This window comes from Vicugna pacos, chromosome 8 (assembly GCF_048564905.1).
Source record: "Vicugna pacos chromosome 8, VicPac4, whole genome shotgun sequence".
Classification (NCBI taxonomy): Eukaryota; Metazoa; Chordata; class Mammalia; order Artiodactyla; family Camelidae; genus Vicugna; species Vicugna pacos.
Window position 1 is genome coordinate 36,648,785 of NC_132994.1, and position 13,260 is coordinate 36,662,044.

A 13,260-nucleotide genomic window follows, 5' to 3' on the forward strand; every position below is an offset into this window, starting at 1 on the left:
AACCAGAAAGTATCCCTGGACACCTAAGGAAGACAGAGTGTTAATATAGGGCCCAACATACTATTTTCCATATTTCAAAATATCTAATAAAAATTAATTGTGACATACTTATAAAAATGTACAACTAAAATGAAATGCTAAATTTTGTGTTTGTTTTTGCTTTTGGCTGAAAATACAGGATGATAACACTGATTATTTTACTTTATCCTAAGCTCTCTTTTGTTGTTATAAAGTACTTCATTAAAAAATGAGTTACTGATTAACATACTTGGTAGGTGTTATGGACTCAGTTATGTCCTCTCCTCTCCCCAAATTCATGTGTTGAAGCTCTGTGCTCAATGTGAGTGATGTGAGTGTATTTGGAGGTAGAGCCTATATGGAGGTAATAAAGGTTAAGTAAGACCACAAGGGTAAGGCCTTAATCTGCTAGAACTGGTGTCTTGATAAAAGAGGGAGAGATCTCTGTCTTTCTTTCTGCATGTGCACAGAAAAAAAAAAAAAAGGCCATGTGAGGACTCAGAGAGAGAATGGCCATCTACAAACCAGGAAGAGAGTTCACATCAAAAACCAACCCTGATAGCACCTTGAATCCAGACTTCTAGCCTCCAGAACAGTGAGAAAGTAAATTTCTGTTATTAAGTCTCCCAGTCGGTGGTATTTTGTTATTGCAGCCCTAGTAAACTAATACAGTAAGCAAAACCTTTCAAAACCTGAAGCTAGAGAAATAGGAGAAACAGTAGAGATTCTTGGGTATGACCACCTGGGGGACCACTGCTATAACACTTTCCCTTTTTCTAGGTACCAGTGGTGACTGCTACCACACCTACCCTCCTAGTCCAGGAGAGCAGGGCCTACCCAGGTCTGCTCCAGATGGAATCATTGGTGCCTTTCCTGATGCCTCTCAGCTCTTAATCACTGTGCCCTTAATGATTAACTCAACTTACATCAGACATGCTTTTATATAGTGCTTGAAAAATTCTAGTTAAGAAGCTAACAGCCTATGTGTCTTTTAGGTCTGACTTGAATCCTTTCTGTTGCTAAACTCCCTTTCTTTCCGTATTGTCATTTATAGAGAAAGAATTTATAAGACAAACTGTTTCTAAACCTTCACTCAGTTTTCCTGTTATTGACATACTTTGTCTAATCATTTCCCCCGAGGGCCTGATTTTACTACAGTTCAAGTTCTTTCTTTAGCCTTCTATCAAGTTCTTTTAAGTTGTAGGTCCCTAATGTAAACTAAAGATTCCACTAAATGACTAATGCTTAGCATAGCTGGAGACACATAAATATATACACATTCAGATATTATGTCAGTCTTTATGCCTGTTATGTCTAAAGAAGAACCTCCCATTGTTACTGAAATGATAGAGTGAGTTTACTCTATACCTTAAAAAACAAGTCAAAGTGTAAACATACCACTAATTTAAATGTTTTTTAATAGACTCATCTACTACTAGGGACTACTCTGGCATTCCTGTATGATACTGGGAACCCTTGTTAGCTGAGCTATTGTAAGGCACTCTGAGATTTAGAAACAGATGTTAGAGGGTCATTTACAGGTCAGAGCTTAAGAGTTTGGAGCCAGATTCCCTAAACTGTGACCGTGGGTAAGTTACTAAGCTTCTATGACTCAGTTTCCTCATCTGTAGAATTGTGCTAACAGTAGTGTCTTCTTCATTACGTAATGAGCAATAAATGAATTAAGAATACACATAAAGTGCTTTGACCAATGCCTAGGATACAGCAAACACTAATCAAGTGCTTAGGAATTAAAACTAAAAGGATGACAGCTGTCCTGTCAGGCTGTTATAAAATAATAAAAGGGGCCCTTTTAGGACTGAGGCTGTGTGAAGGAGACCTGGAGTCTGCTAGGAGAATGGGGACAACCATTCTTGATGCAGAAAGAGGCAGAGACCCTGTCTCCAGAGGACTTTCCTTCAACTGTTAATCCCTCTCAAAAAGTACAGCCTGAGGACTAGCCTTGGGAATTTCCATTCTGGAGAACTAGCTCTTCCATATCTTTCATCATTATCTTTCTAGTTTAGATCACGTACCACACGCCTCACTCCCCGAAGACACATTATGGTGAATTTCTCATTAGCAAGAGAAACAATCCCACTGTTTCCTAAGAGTCTAGCAACACCCAATTTTCAAGAAAATTTCACAAGTAAATTTTTCCGTCTCCACTCCCTTTCTCTCAAGGACACAGAGTCTCCAGTAGTCCTGTTTCTAGGCTGTAGGAGGGGGTAGGAAACCTTCCCTACCATTTCATATCTTTCTTTAAATCCCCTTCCTGAACACCTACTATGTGCAGGCCATGGTTTCAGGAAGTGATGTTCCCCTCTCAGCTCCTCCAGATGCCTTGAAACAGCACTTTGCTCTGAAGCTTGTTTGTTACTCTAAAGTGTACCTTTTCAGGCCAGGAGCTAGTACCTGGGTGGGCCTTTGAGCTCTCTCATTGGCCTCACATAGCCATGATTGGTTTTATATTTTAGGCTTTTCTATAATTAAGTCAAAACGCTACCCTTTTCTGGATTCGCAATTTCCCCAAGTCCATTAAAATTCAAGCCCAGCTGCATTTTAGAGGCTAGAGCTTCTCATACTTTAATATGCATTATGAACAGCCTAGGGGTCTGGTGAAAATGCAGGTTCTGATTCTGCAGTGGGACCTGAGAGTCTGCATCCCCAACACGGACCTGCGTGCTGCTGGTGTTGCTGTCCTTGGGGCCAAACTTTGAGTCTCTATGATTTAGACCCCTCCACCTGACAGCCATTCACACTCCAGGGCAGGTGCCCTCGCACACTGGCAATTCTGGCTTTCAGAGAGGTCCTTGAAAATATCTGCTTCCAAATGTTGTGTTCTGCCCAATCTATAGCAGGCTATCAAATTAGACTTCCTTTCTACCTTGCCATGAAGCCTCAGTTGGTAGTGGTATTATGTCTATTGTAATGCAGTGATTTCAGTTGATGTTTAAAATGATTCAGTAATCCCTCACTGGCTCCTCCTTCCTTTTGCCTGGAGTGAAAATACATTCTCCTCTCTGGAATCCCTGTCATATGCCACTTAAGCCCTAGGAGATGCTTGGACATGTAGTTCTCCATGTCCCTCATCTCATCCATTGTCATCCTTCTTGTTTCTCCATGTGGAGCTTCATGTTTAAAGTCACCCTGAAGGGTCTGACTAGGGCAGGTGGCAACACTCAGGAACCCTGGTGTGGGAGACTGTTAACATTATTGGACACACTTAGGTATCTGCAGCTGATACTGGCTGGAAAGCCTACTGAGTGTGTCGCCTTGGAAAGGCTCATGTCCATGGCTGGGCCAGTGCTCTGTCTGCAAAAACCATCCTCAGCCCTGCCCCTGGAGTTGTGAGGAAGGAAAAAGTACTCTGTCAAAGCAGCCCCACCCAACCCTCTTCACCAGATCAGGACTTGTGTTTCCTTCAGGTTCTGGACTCCTAAATCTTGGGGTTCTAACTAGGACATCAGCTGTGACTCTGAATGATTTTGTCCCTTAAGTCAAGTTTCCTTTAACTAGTTTAAAATTTGATCTATTTATTAGGTAATTATAGAACTTTGTTACTAGAGGTAAGCTTAATTTTGTTTTATTATTTTCAAGCTGTAGAAATTGAGGCCCCAGGAGATGAAGGGACTTGCCTAGGTTCCTTTATCTGGTAAGGGTGATCTGGTTGTTAATGGCATGGCCAAGAATCAGAATAGTTTCAGACACACAGTCCAGTGCCTGTCCCACTCCACTCAATTCTATGAGACTCTCCTACTGATATTCAGCTTAAGGATAAATAGAAACAATAAAGAATAAAGTGAATAATAGTATGTTAGAAGTAAATAATTTTCTCTTAAATATATATATGTGTGTGTATATATATGTATATGTATATATATGTGTGTATGTGTGTGTGTATATATATATATATATAAAATACATATTCACTTAATGATTCCCAGCTCTAAAGCTAAGGACTATTAAGTCCATTGAAACAATTTGAAAGAACATAAGCCTGAAAGTCAGAAGACATAGTTCCTGGCACTGTTGTTAGTAAGTTTTGTGTCCTTAAGTGAAGCACCCCAGCTCCTCTGAGACTCAGTTTACTGAATTACAAGATGAGAGGGTTGAACGTCTAAATTCCCTTTCTAGATCTAACATTCTATGATCCCTTTGATTTTATGGTTCCCACTGCAAGGTATAATAGAATTATACATCCAGTAATAACCACCCACTGGCTCTGCATTCAAACGGTATCCTTTATGCTGAATTCTGTGCTGCAATAGAGACTTCAGGGCTGTTTCTGATGGGTGGAATTTCAGGGTGTCTGCTGGCATTGATCATGACAGACAGCAATTCCAAGAGAAGAATACAGAATGAGGCAATTACTCAGGAACCACAAAGAAACACTGGCCCATCTCCAGGCATTCAGACTCTGTTCATTCTCCAAGTAACGGGCATTTAGCACCTCACCTGTGACCTGGGGATTGACAGAATCACAGACGACGGAACTGCTCTGTTGCTCCCAGGATTCATAGCATATCAGCAGGAAGAGAAGTTACACTTAGGACATGCTCAGCTTGTCAGATTGTATCACTGTTCATCAAAGATAAACACACACACACACACACTGTGGCTGTCAACCTTGAAAAGCACTGTGGAATAAATCTGCAGAAGAAGAGGCCAGCCATGATTTAAAGTTTGAGACCCTGAATTTGTGCTGGCTCTTGCTGTGATTCTAGATGGTTCCACAGCCCTGGCATTTGAGCCTTCTGCTGGTGTCCGTATTATGCATTCCCTTGGGTTGACATTTGGCTTTACAGAGCTGCTTTTCACTTTGTAAATAGACAATAGTATTGCACGTAACAGTCACGTTTGAGGCAAGTTTTAGTGAAGACGTCTTTGATCTCTAGATTTCCTTTAAAGTAATCAAGCCACTCCATGTAGTGGAGGGCATAATTTCAAAATAAATATTAATATACAAAGTTTGTACTGTGCTCAAGGCTCTTTTTAGCTGCAATATGTAGCATGGATCACTGCCCCAGTCTCCGAGAGACTTGTGCTAATGCAGCTGTTAACGTTATGGGATTTCTCCAACTTGTCGGTTCTCATGGAGTCATAAACGTTGATACTTCACTCCATTTACGTAAACACTCGATCTCCAGCTTCCAGCAAAACACAACACACAAACTAAGACATTCCTGGAAGTGAAAAGAGGGTCATCTTGCCTGGTATTCAAAGTAATCTGACCACCTCTCTCTCCTTTTTTAAAAGAAAACAAAAAACAGAATTTGTTTCTTTATATATTTTTTTCTTTATGCAGAGGATTTGGGCTTGAGTATGGACATTTTCCCACTACCATTCAGCCTCAGAATGCTGTTTTCCCAAGTTTCTCATGATAAAAAAGACTCAGAGTCAGAGCTGAACTGCTGGCAGCTGAATTTCATTAAGACTTTGATGGGATACTTAAGTTGAAATTACAAACATCTGTGGTTAAACTTCCCTTTAGTAAACCATTTCCCAGAATTTAACTTTACCACACTAGGAGCAAAAAGAAAAACAGTTGAAAAGAGAATGATGCTCTTTGGCAAATGCTGGAGTAGATATTAAATACTCTTCTATGTGATCACTATATCTCAAGTCAAGTAGCAGATTACTTGCTTTAGAAAACACATAACTAATTGTTTGGAAATGCTAAGTTTTGGAACTCAAAACATGGGCTGGTGATCTAATTTTAATGGTTTTTAATCAATCAAATGTCTCAAAATTATGTCTGGCCATCATTATATTTATACAATTACTTTGAGCAAGGAAAAACCCTACAGGAGAGGAATGTTTTTGGTGTTATAGACGTCAAGAAATTTGAGAATTTAATTGTGAAAGGAAAAAAAAAGATAATACTCCTTGAAATATCAAAAGTGTTTGGTTTTCTGCTTAGCTTTTTTGGGGATTTGGAAAAATTCATTCATTTTTCATAACTGCTCAGATTATCCTATTGCTGGAAAAAGGTTATGTATAAAGAGCCATTAGGGATAGATTATAAAAATTAAACTAGTCTCCTTTTTTTCCAATGTTGGATAATCAGCAAATATGTAAGCAAAAGTTGAAAGCAATCAAATTTACAGAATAAGTAAAAATTTAGATGCAAATAAATTGATATTATAAATCTTAACTTGCAGGTAGATAATGACAATGGAAGAAAGAGGGCGAGGAAGAAGGAAGAGAAGAGAGAATGAGGGCAGACTTCGAGATAGGCAGCTTATACATATTATTTCACTGAAATTTCACAAATATCTTGTAAGGCAAATACATTGTATTTTTACTGTCAAACAAAACAAGCCTCTGAAAGATGAACTCATTTGCCTAAAGTCAAACAGCTAGAAGGTAGAGGAGCTGGATTCATAACACATCTGTCTGGCTAGATGCCCACATTGTGCCTTTGATGAAAGGTGAATTTCAAATGTTGTAAAGCAGAGACTGCAAATAAACAGTCCTTAGGCTGAATTGGGCCACCAAATGAATTTCCCACAGGGCATTAAAAAAGAAGAGTCAGCAGTTTCACTTAAGAATCCGGATTCTGTCTTCTCTTCAAAAAACAGAAGACATGGCAACACTGAGAGGTGGGTGCCCTCTGGAAAAGGCATCCCTTCCTCTGCTGTTGCTTGGGCCCCACCACTCACGGGATGTGTTCCTTTCACTGCCCAGTTATTTTTGGTTGGCCTCTATAAAAACCTGAGTTTTAAAACTTTCTTTGTGCCATAGGATCAGGACTTCCACTTCTGGTTATATACCTAAGAGAACTAAAAACAGGGACTCAACAAGATACTTGTAGACCAATGTTCATAGCAGCACTATTCATGGAAGCCAAAATGTAGAAACAACTCAATGTCCATTGGCAGGTAAGTGGCTAAACAAAATGCGATATGTACATACAACAGAATATTATTCAGCCTTAAAAAGGAATGCAGTTTGGACACATGCTACAACATGGATGAACCTTGAAGACATTATGCTAAATAAAATAAGCCAGGTACAAAGGAACAAATATTGTAGATTTCACTTATGTGAGATACCTAGAGTTGTCAAATTCATAGAAACAGAGTAGAGTGGTAGTTGCCAGGGCCTGGGGAAAAGGCTAATGGGAGTTATTGTTGAATGTGTATTGAGTTTCAGTTTGGGGAGGTGAAAAAGTTTTGGAGATGGATGGTGATGATGGTGATAGATGGTGAATATACCTAATGCTATTTAAAATGGTTAAAATAACAAATTTTATGTTATGTATACTTGACCACAGTTTTTTAAAAAATGTTTCTTCTGGTTAAATCAGAGAACTCTGGAATTATAGTAAATGGACTTCTCTATTTTCCAGGAATTTTATATTAAATTCTATAAGATAGGTCATATATTTCTGTGGGTGCTGCTGTTTTGAATTCTGCTCCAATTAATCTAATGTAGACCATAGCATCATGCAGAGGAAACATACTACACTATACTTCTAAAAGAAAAATAGGATGCAAGAAAACTCAACATTAAAAAAAAAAAAAGACATCTATCAATGAGAGCCAGTGATATGCTAGGAAAAGAGAAAGGAATTTGGAAACCTTGGGCAAAGTACTTACCATCTCCAAACATTAATTTGCTTATTTGTAAAGTGGGTGTAATTTTCACTATTGAATGTTAAGTAACATAACTTCATGGAACATAATAGAATCAACAAGTGTTAATTTTTTCTTTCCTATGTGAGCCTTCTATAAAGAAGTAGTTTTTAGACTGGGACAGGGGAAGGGGAGTTATCTAAATTCTTTGGTAATCCTAAGATTTCATGCAATTTATGCTACTCATCTAGCAAGCACTGCATAAATGGTCTTTGAACAGTATTTTATCTATCTTCATTTTAAGAAATTCCTAAACTTTGACTAAAATTATTCCTACAGATAATTCTATTTACCTAACCACGTTTTCTTGCACAGTCAAGTTACATTCATAATCTCCTTCCTAGCTATGATACTTACCAGGCAGGGTGCCTGGGCAAATGCTCTGTGCCTCAGTTTCCACATTTGCAAAATGAGATAGTAACTATACCAGTCCCATTGAGCTGTCTTGACGGTTAAAGGAAATAACTCATGGAAGGTGCTTAGAACAGTGTCTGGCACATGGTAAATACTCAATGAGTGTCAGCTTTAAGCCATGCTATTATTATTACTGCTACTGCTACTGCTATTATATTCCAGTCCTTCTAAAATAATGTTCCCCAGGAACCTTCTTTGGTATTTAGTGAGTATGTATTTTTGCCCTACTGGCCTAGCTCAGGAGTAATACTTTTTCCACATTATCCCCAAGGCACTTAGCTGGTAGCCACTCTTATAGAACATTAATTCATTCTGCTTTATATAGTGGTTCTGAATATATATTTCTATCTTAGATTGTTTATGCCTTGAGGATAAGGATGTGACTCTGCCTTCTTTCTGTCCCTCCTGTCACCTGTTTTTGCTCTGTACGTAGTAGGATTCTAAACCTGCTCATTGGATGATAATAAGTAAATGAAATAATGACTGCATGCTGAGGTGGGGAGTGAGGGCATATTACCTACTGCACAGCAGTATAACAGCAGTACAGAATGATGGCCCAGGGCAGTGACTGGAGGTCTCAATGTGAGTCTACAGGACCTTTTACAAAGGGAGCAAGATAAGGAAAAGAAAAGCAGGAGAAAGAAATCTAAGCTGTCTTTTAATAAACATACTGTAATCCTTTAGTGAAGAGCACCTAACTACTTGCGTGGGATCACAGATCAACCATGAAAAGAGTCTAGAAGAAGAGTCCCTCAGAATTAGTCTAGTTCTTGGTACTTTTTTTTAACAGCAAGTTTATCTAGTATGAGATACACTTGTACATGTGGTTCATGGGGCACTAATTTCTTTTGGAGGGAAACTAAGACCAGCATCAGCAAAACCCAGAATAGCCAGTCGAGTTACCAGGAGATAAACTCTTGTTTTATCCTCTCAGGGAAGTTTGCTCAATATTGTCAGTTATTCCCCTTATTTTCTCAATAATCTACCAAAGGCAGTAACAGCACTGTCGCTCTTCACCGCCTCCCACTTTGCCCTTCCAGCAGAATTCTCCACTCTCCTGAGTCTCTGAGTGGTTTCTTCCTAGACATGAAGAATATAGACAAACAGATGTGGCAATATTAAGTAAAATAGCACCGTAAAATAAATTTATGAGAAATATTCCCAACTAAGGTTTTCTTTTAATCAATCTCTAACCTAGTGTTCTTGACCTTGTTTATAACTCCTTCTTTTTGATAGACAAGAATGTCACTCTTCCCAAGGACACTCTGATACCCTCTCCTGGAGGACTGTTCCCATCTCCATCCCTGCACCCCCTTCAGTTCTTCTGCTTCTCCATACTGATCAGGAAGACTTCTGCCTAGTTTCACTTGCTATAGTGTGTATAATGAAGACTTTCTTTTCTTAAATGTGAAATATTAGAATGCTAAACATACTTTTTGAAACTAGGTTCCCCTTTGCCTACCCCCGCCTACTGAGAATCATTGTTCTTACCATTCTATCACAAATAATGGACTCAGTGAATTATCTGCTTACAAGAGAGCAGATGGTGGGAAAATTCTACCAATGAGCACAGAGTTACCCATGGGTGCTCCTCTTTTGCAATTCTTTGCATCCTGGGGGAAGCTAGTGCTTAATTTAGAAGGAAAGGAGGGGCTTTCTACTTGGTCAGCCAGCACTCTCCATCCTTTCATTCAGTGCATATTTATTTGTTCCCCTTACTCAGTGTGCCCTAGTCTGTATTGAGGGAGGAGGGCTCAGGGGTTGAGAGGTTGCCAGTCCTGCTATGGAGAAGCTTAGGAAAGCCTTAGGAAGACTGTCGGCCTAGCACCTCACACTGCTGCATGCTTGCTTAGTATTTTTCTTCCTTCCCTTTGAAGGAGAACTGAGGAATAATCATTCATATAAATCCAATTCAAATAAAATGAATGTATTTTTAGAATATCCTTCCATCCACCTCTGGACCTTCCCATGAATAATGAATATCTTATATATGAGTTCATGTTCTCTTTCTTTCTAGATGAAAATGCAACCTCCTGAACCAATTCAGTAGAGTGGTTGTACCATGTTATTAAATCTCTAGAATGTATTTGCTTTCAGGTCTCCTTACTGGCTATAAAAAGCATGGGAAACCCAAATGGTGGGATCACCGTGGGACCGCAGGCTGACTAGAGGCATTATGTGAAACTATGCAGTGGGAACGTAATTACCCCAATCCCACCCTTTCTACATCATATACTTTGACCCTCCGGAATGACTAATAGTTTCTTTCTGTTTCTCTAAACCAAAAGCCTCAACGGACATTCTGAACCTATTAGTCTCTGACCGTATTACAAATTTAACTCACTACAGGGCATTCTTTCCGACTGGAAGGATACAGACAAGCAATATTAAGTAAAATAACACCATAAAAATAAAGTTCTGAGAAATATCCCCAAATAAGGGTTTTAATCTAATCATCCATGAACTTATACTATGCCAAGCACTATGGTAAGCACTCTCTCTATATATTTAACTAATTTCATCACAATAACTGTGTAAAGTATGAAGTAGACATCAATAACTTCTTTAAGCCTCAGTTTCTCAGTTGGGCCTCTGTAATTTGCCCAAGGTAAGGATCAAATAAGTTGAAATTTAGACTTGGGACCATCAGACTGTAAAGGCTGCAACTTAAAACACTCTGCTGTGCTGCCTTCCTATTATTTCACTGAACATTTGGGTATATTAATAAATTGCTCAAGGTCTCAGCAATAAATTTAAGGTTCCCTAAAAGTCAAATAATTATTTTCTTACTTTTCGTGAAATGAGAGTTACAAAAAGTTATGTGTGCCTGTCTCTTCCAAATTAGCAGATAAAAATACAGGATGCCCAGATAAATTTGAATTTCAGATAAACAATGAACAATTTTTTAGTATAAATACATCCCATGCAATATTTGAGACATAACCAGAAATCTTTTTTGTCATTTATCCGAAATTCAAATTTAATTTGGTGTCTTGTATTCTGTCTGGCAATCCTACTCTTAAGCATTTCATTCTGGGACTTTCCGTGTTCAAAGCAACAGGTGGAGATAATGCTTCTAGGGGGTTTAATTCCAAGCCTGTAGAGAAATGAATCTTTCCCATTCCATGGAGTGTCTCCTGGTCTGGCTTCTCCCCTTGTCTGAGTACAACGTTGACCCTCTTTCTCATGGAGATTATATTTCACACCACAATAGGAGGTTAGTATCTCTGGCTCTACCCACCCTCCCCTCATCTGGGGGCATGGGTAGGGCTCCCTCCTGAAGAAGGACCACCTTCATGCGTCTTATTTTATCAGTAATAATTAATAACTACAGTTATACTAACAATTAGTAGGATAATAACCATAATCCTGACTTCAGTGCTGTTAGAAATGGTATCAATTCACATAACTGCTTTGGTTCTATAGTTGTAACCATAGATATGTGTGTGTGTGTGTGCACGGTTGGGTCAACTGCTCTTTCCTTTCCCATGAACTTAGGTGACTTCATTTTCCTCCTACTTAGCATCTCCCACATACTGGATGTGCTGTTGTCCGTCTCGGCTCAGGCGGCTCTTAAATCACTTACTGTGGATTCATCCTCCTTTACTCAATTTCTACATTTTGCTTATGCTTGCTATTGTAAGGGACTCAAACAGCAGCTCTTTGAATAAGCATACCATCAATAGCATATCCCCATCATATGTATGTTTGGGATGGAGTTTAATTTTCATCGTGATTTCTTGTTTCTGAAATACAATGGCTCATGTCTCTTTTAGGTATCTGCTGTGCTGTAGCTTCCATAGTGCCCCATCTGCCTGACCCTCCCCTGTTGCAGAGGACCTTCTGTTTGATTTGTGGTGAAAGGATTGGTCCTGTAGTATTGATCCCACTGTCCTGACATCACAGAGGAGCAGGAAGCCCGTGACAGGGCACACACATTTTGCTGTGACTTCACAAAAATGACTCTACTGGGTCATACAAGTGGTGGAAAGTCACAAACATGCCACTACAGCCCCAGGTGAAAGTCTAGTGTGCCGACTCAGAGTATGCAGGATATATGCCCTTTTGTCAGCTTGAACAGGGACATGTTCCAAAGCCTCAGCTCTCTGCACAAAAAGTAAAACTCTATTTCAAGTTTCTAACTGATCTGGTCTAGGTGAAACTCTCAAGGCAGGTGGGGAAGGGAAAGAGGAGGGGAGAGAGAGGAACATGAGTGTGGCACACACAGCGCCCGGGCACAGGTGCCCCAGCAGGGTGACAATGATAGGGACACTGTACCTTGGCCGGAGGCGACAGGCTTCCGGGAGCCACGCCAGGTTCGCTGGTCTCAGGCGGGTCCAGTCGGCCGACCGCTGAGCTCCCTTCAAAGTCAAAAGGAAAAGTGCTGCCGTCCCCGGACGCCGCTCGGGAGCAGGCGGCGCCGCAGAGGAGCCACAGGGGCAGGACTGTGCACCAGGCTGAGCTCAAAGCCATCTCTCTGCTGACATCCGACAGGGCTCCTCCAGGGGCTCGGTCCTCGCCGGTACCCTCTGTGGTGCGGCGGTGCCTCCCTTATTTTGCCTTCTCTGCGTCTGCAGTATCCAGATGTGGGAACTCAAGGCAGCCCACGGAGCAACTTAGTAGAAAAAGGGAGAGTCAGAGAGTAAGCCACAGCCTGTCTCCTCTCTCTCTCTCTCTCTCTCTCTCTCTCTCCCTCCCTCCCTCCTCCCTCTCCCTCTCTCTCTTTCTTCTCCCTCTGTTGCCTCTCTCACTTTCTCTCTCTCTCCCCAGAGGCTCTGGCCGAAGAATGTACAGATGGATGGAGCTTAAAGCTGAGCATCAAAAGGCCGACAGGATTGGGATGAGACCCAGGAGCGCTGGCTACCTCCTGTCCCTGCCGGTTTGGACTGAGGGCTGCACTGTCCTGGCTTCCTTCCTACACCCATTCTCACCACTCCCTTTTTACCTTCACTTCCAGACCCTCCCCCTCCAAGTTGGCCTTTCAGACACTGGCAGGGGCCTTTCCTTATGGCCTCCCCTCCCCTTTCAGTTTGGAGCCCCTCCAAGGGCCCCAGATGAATATTCAGCTTTTGTGATTGCTTCCTCACATCTCTTATTTATTTAGCCAAGGTGCCGGATGTCTTATCTATATTTATGTAGGTCTTTTATGTGGCCCCGCTAGTTTGCAGGAAGGTGGGTGGAAAAGGGA

General features: G+C 40.6%; 1 protein-coding gene across 1 annotated transcript in view; it reads right to left on the minus strand.

Moving 5' to 3' along the window:
- The window catches only part of LAMA4 (laminin subunit alpha 4), a 142,096-nt gene extending 129,083 nt beyond the window's left edge, over positions 1-13,013 (minus strand). Inside the window, exons 1-2 of the mRNA XM_031680130.2 lie at positions 12,824-13,013; positions 12,351-12,687 (exon numbers count right to left, since the gene is read on the minus strand). Coding sequence (XP_031535990.1) covers positions 12,351-12,545 — 195 coding nt within the window. The 5' untranslated portion in view covers positions 12,546-12,687; positions 12,824-13,013. The remainder of the gene's footprint in view (positions 1-12,350; positions 12,688-12,823) is intronic.
- Between the last annotated feature and the right edge of the window lie 247 nt (positions 13,014-13,260).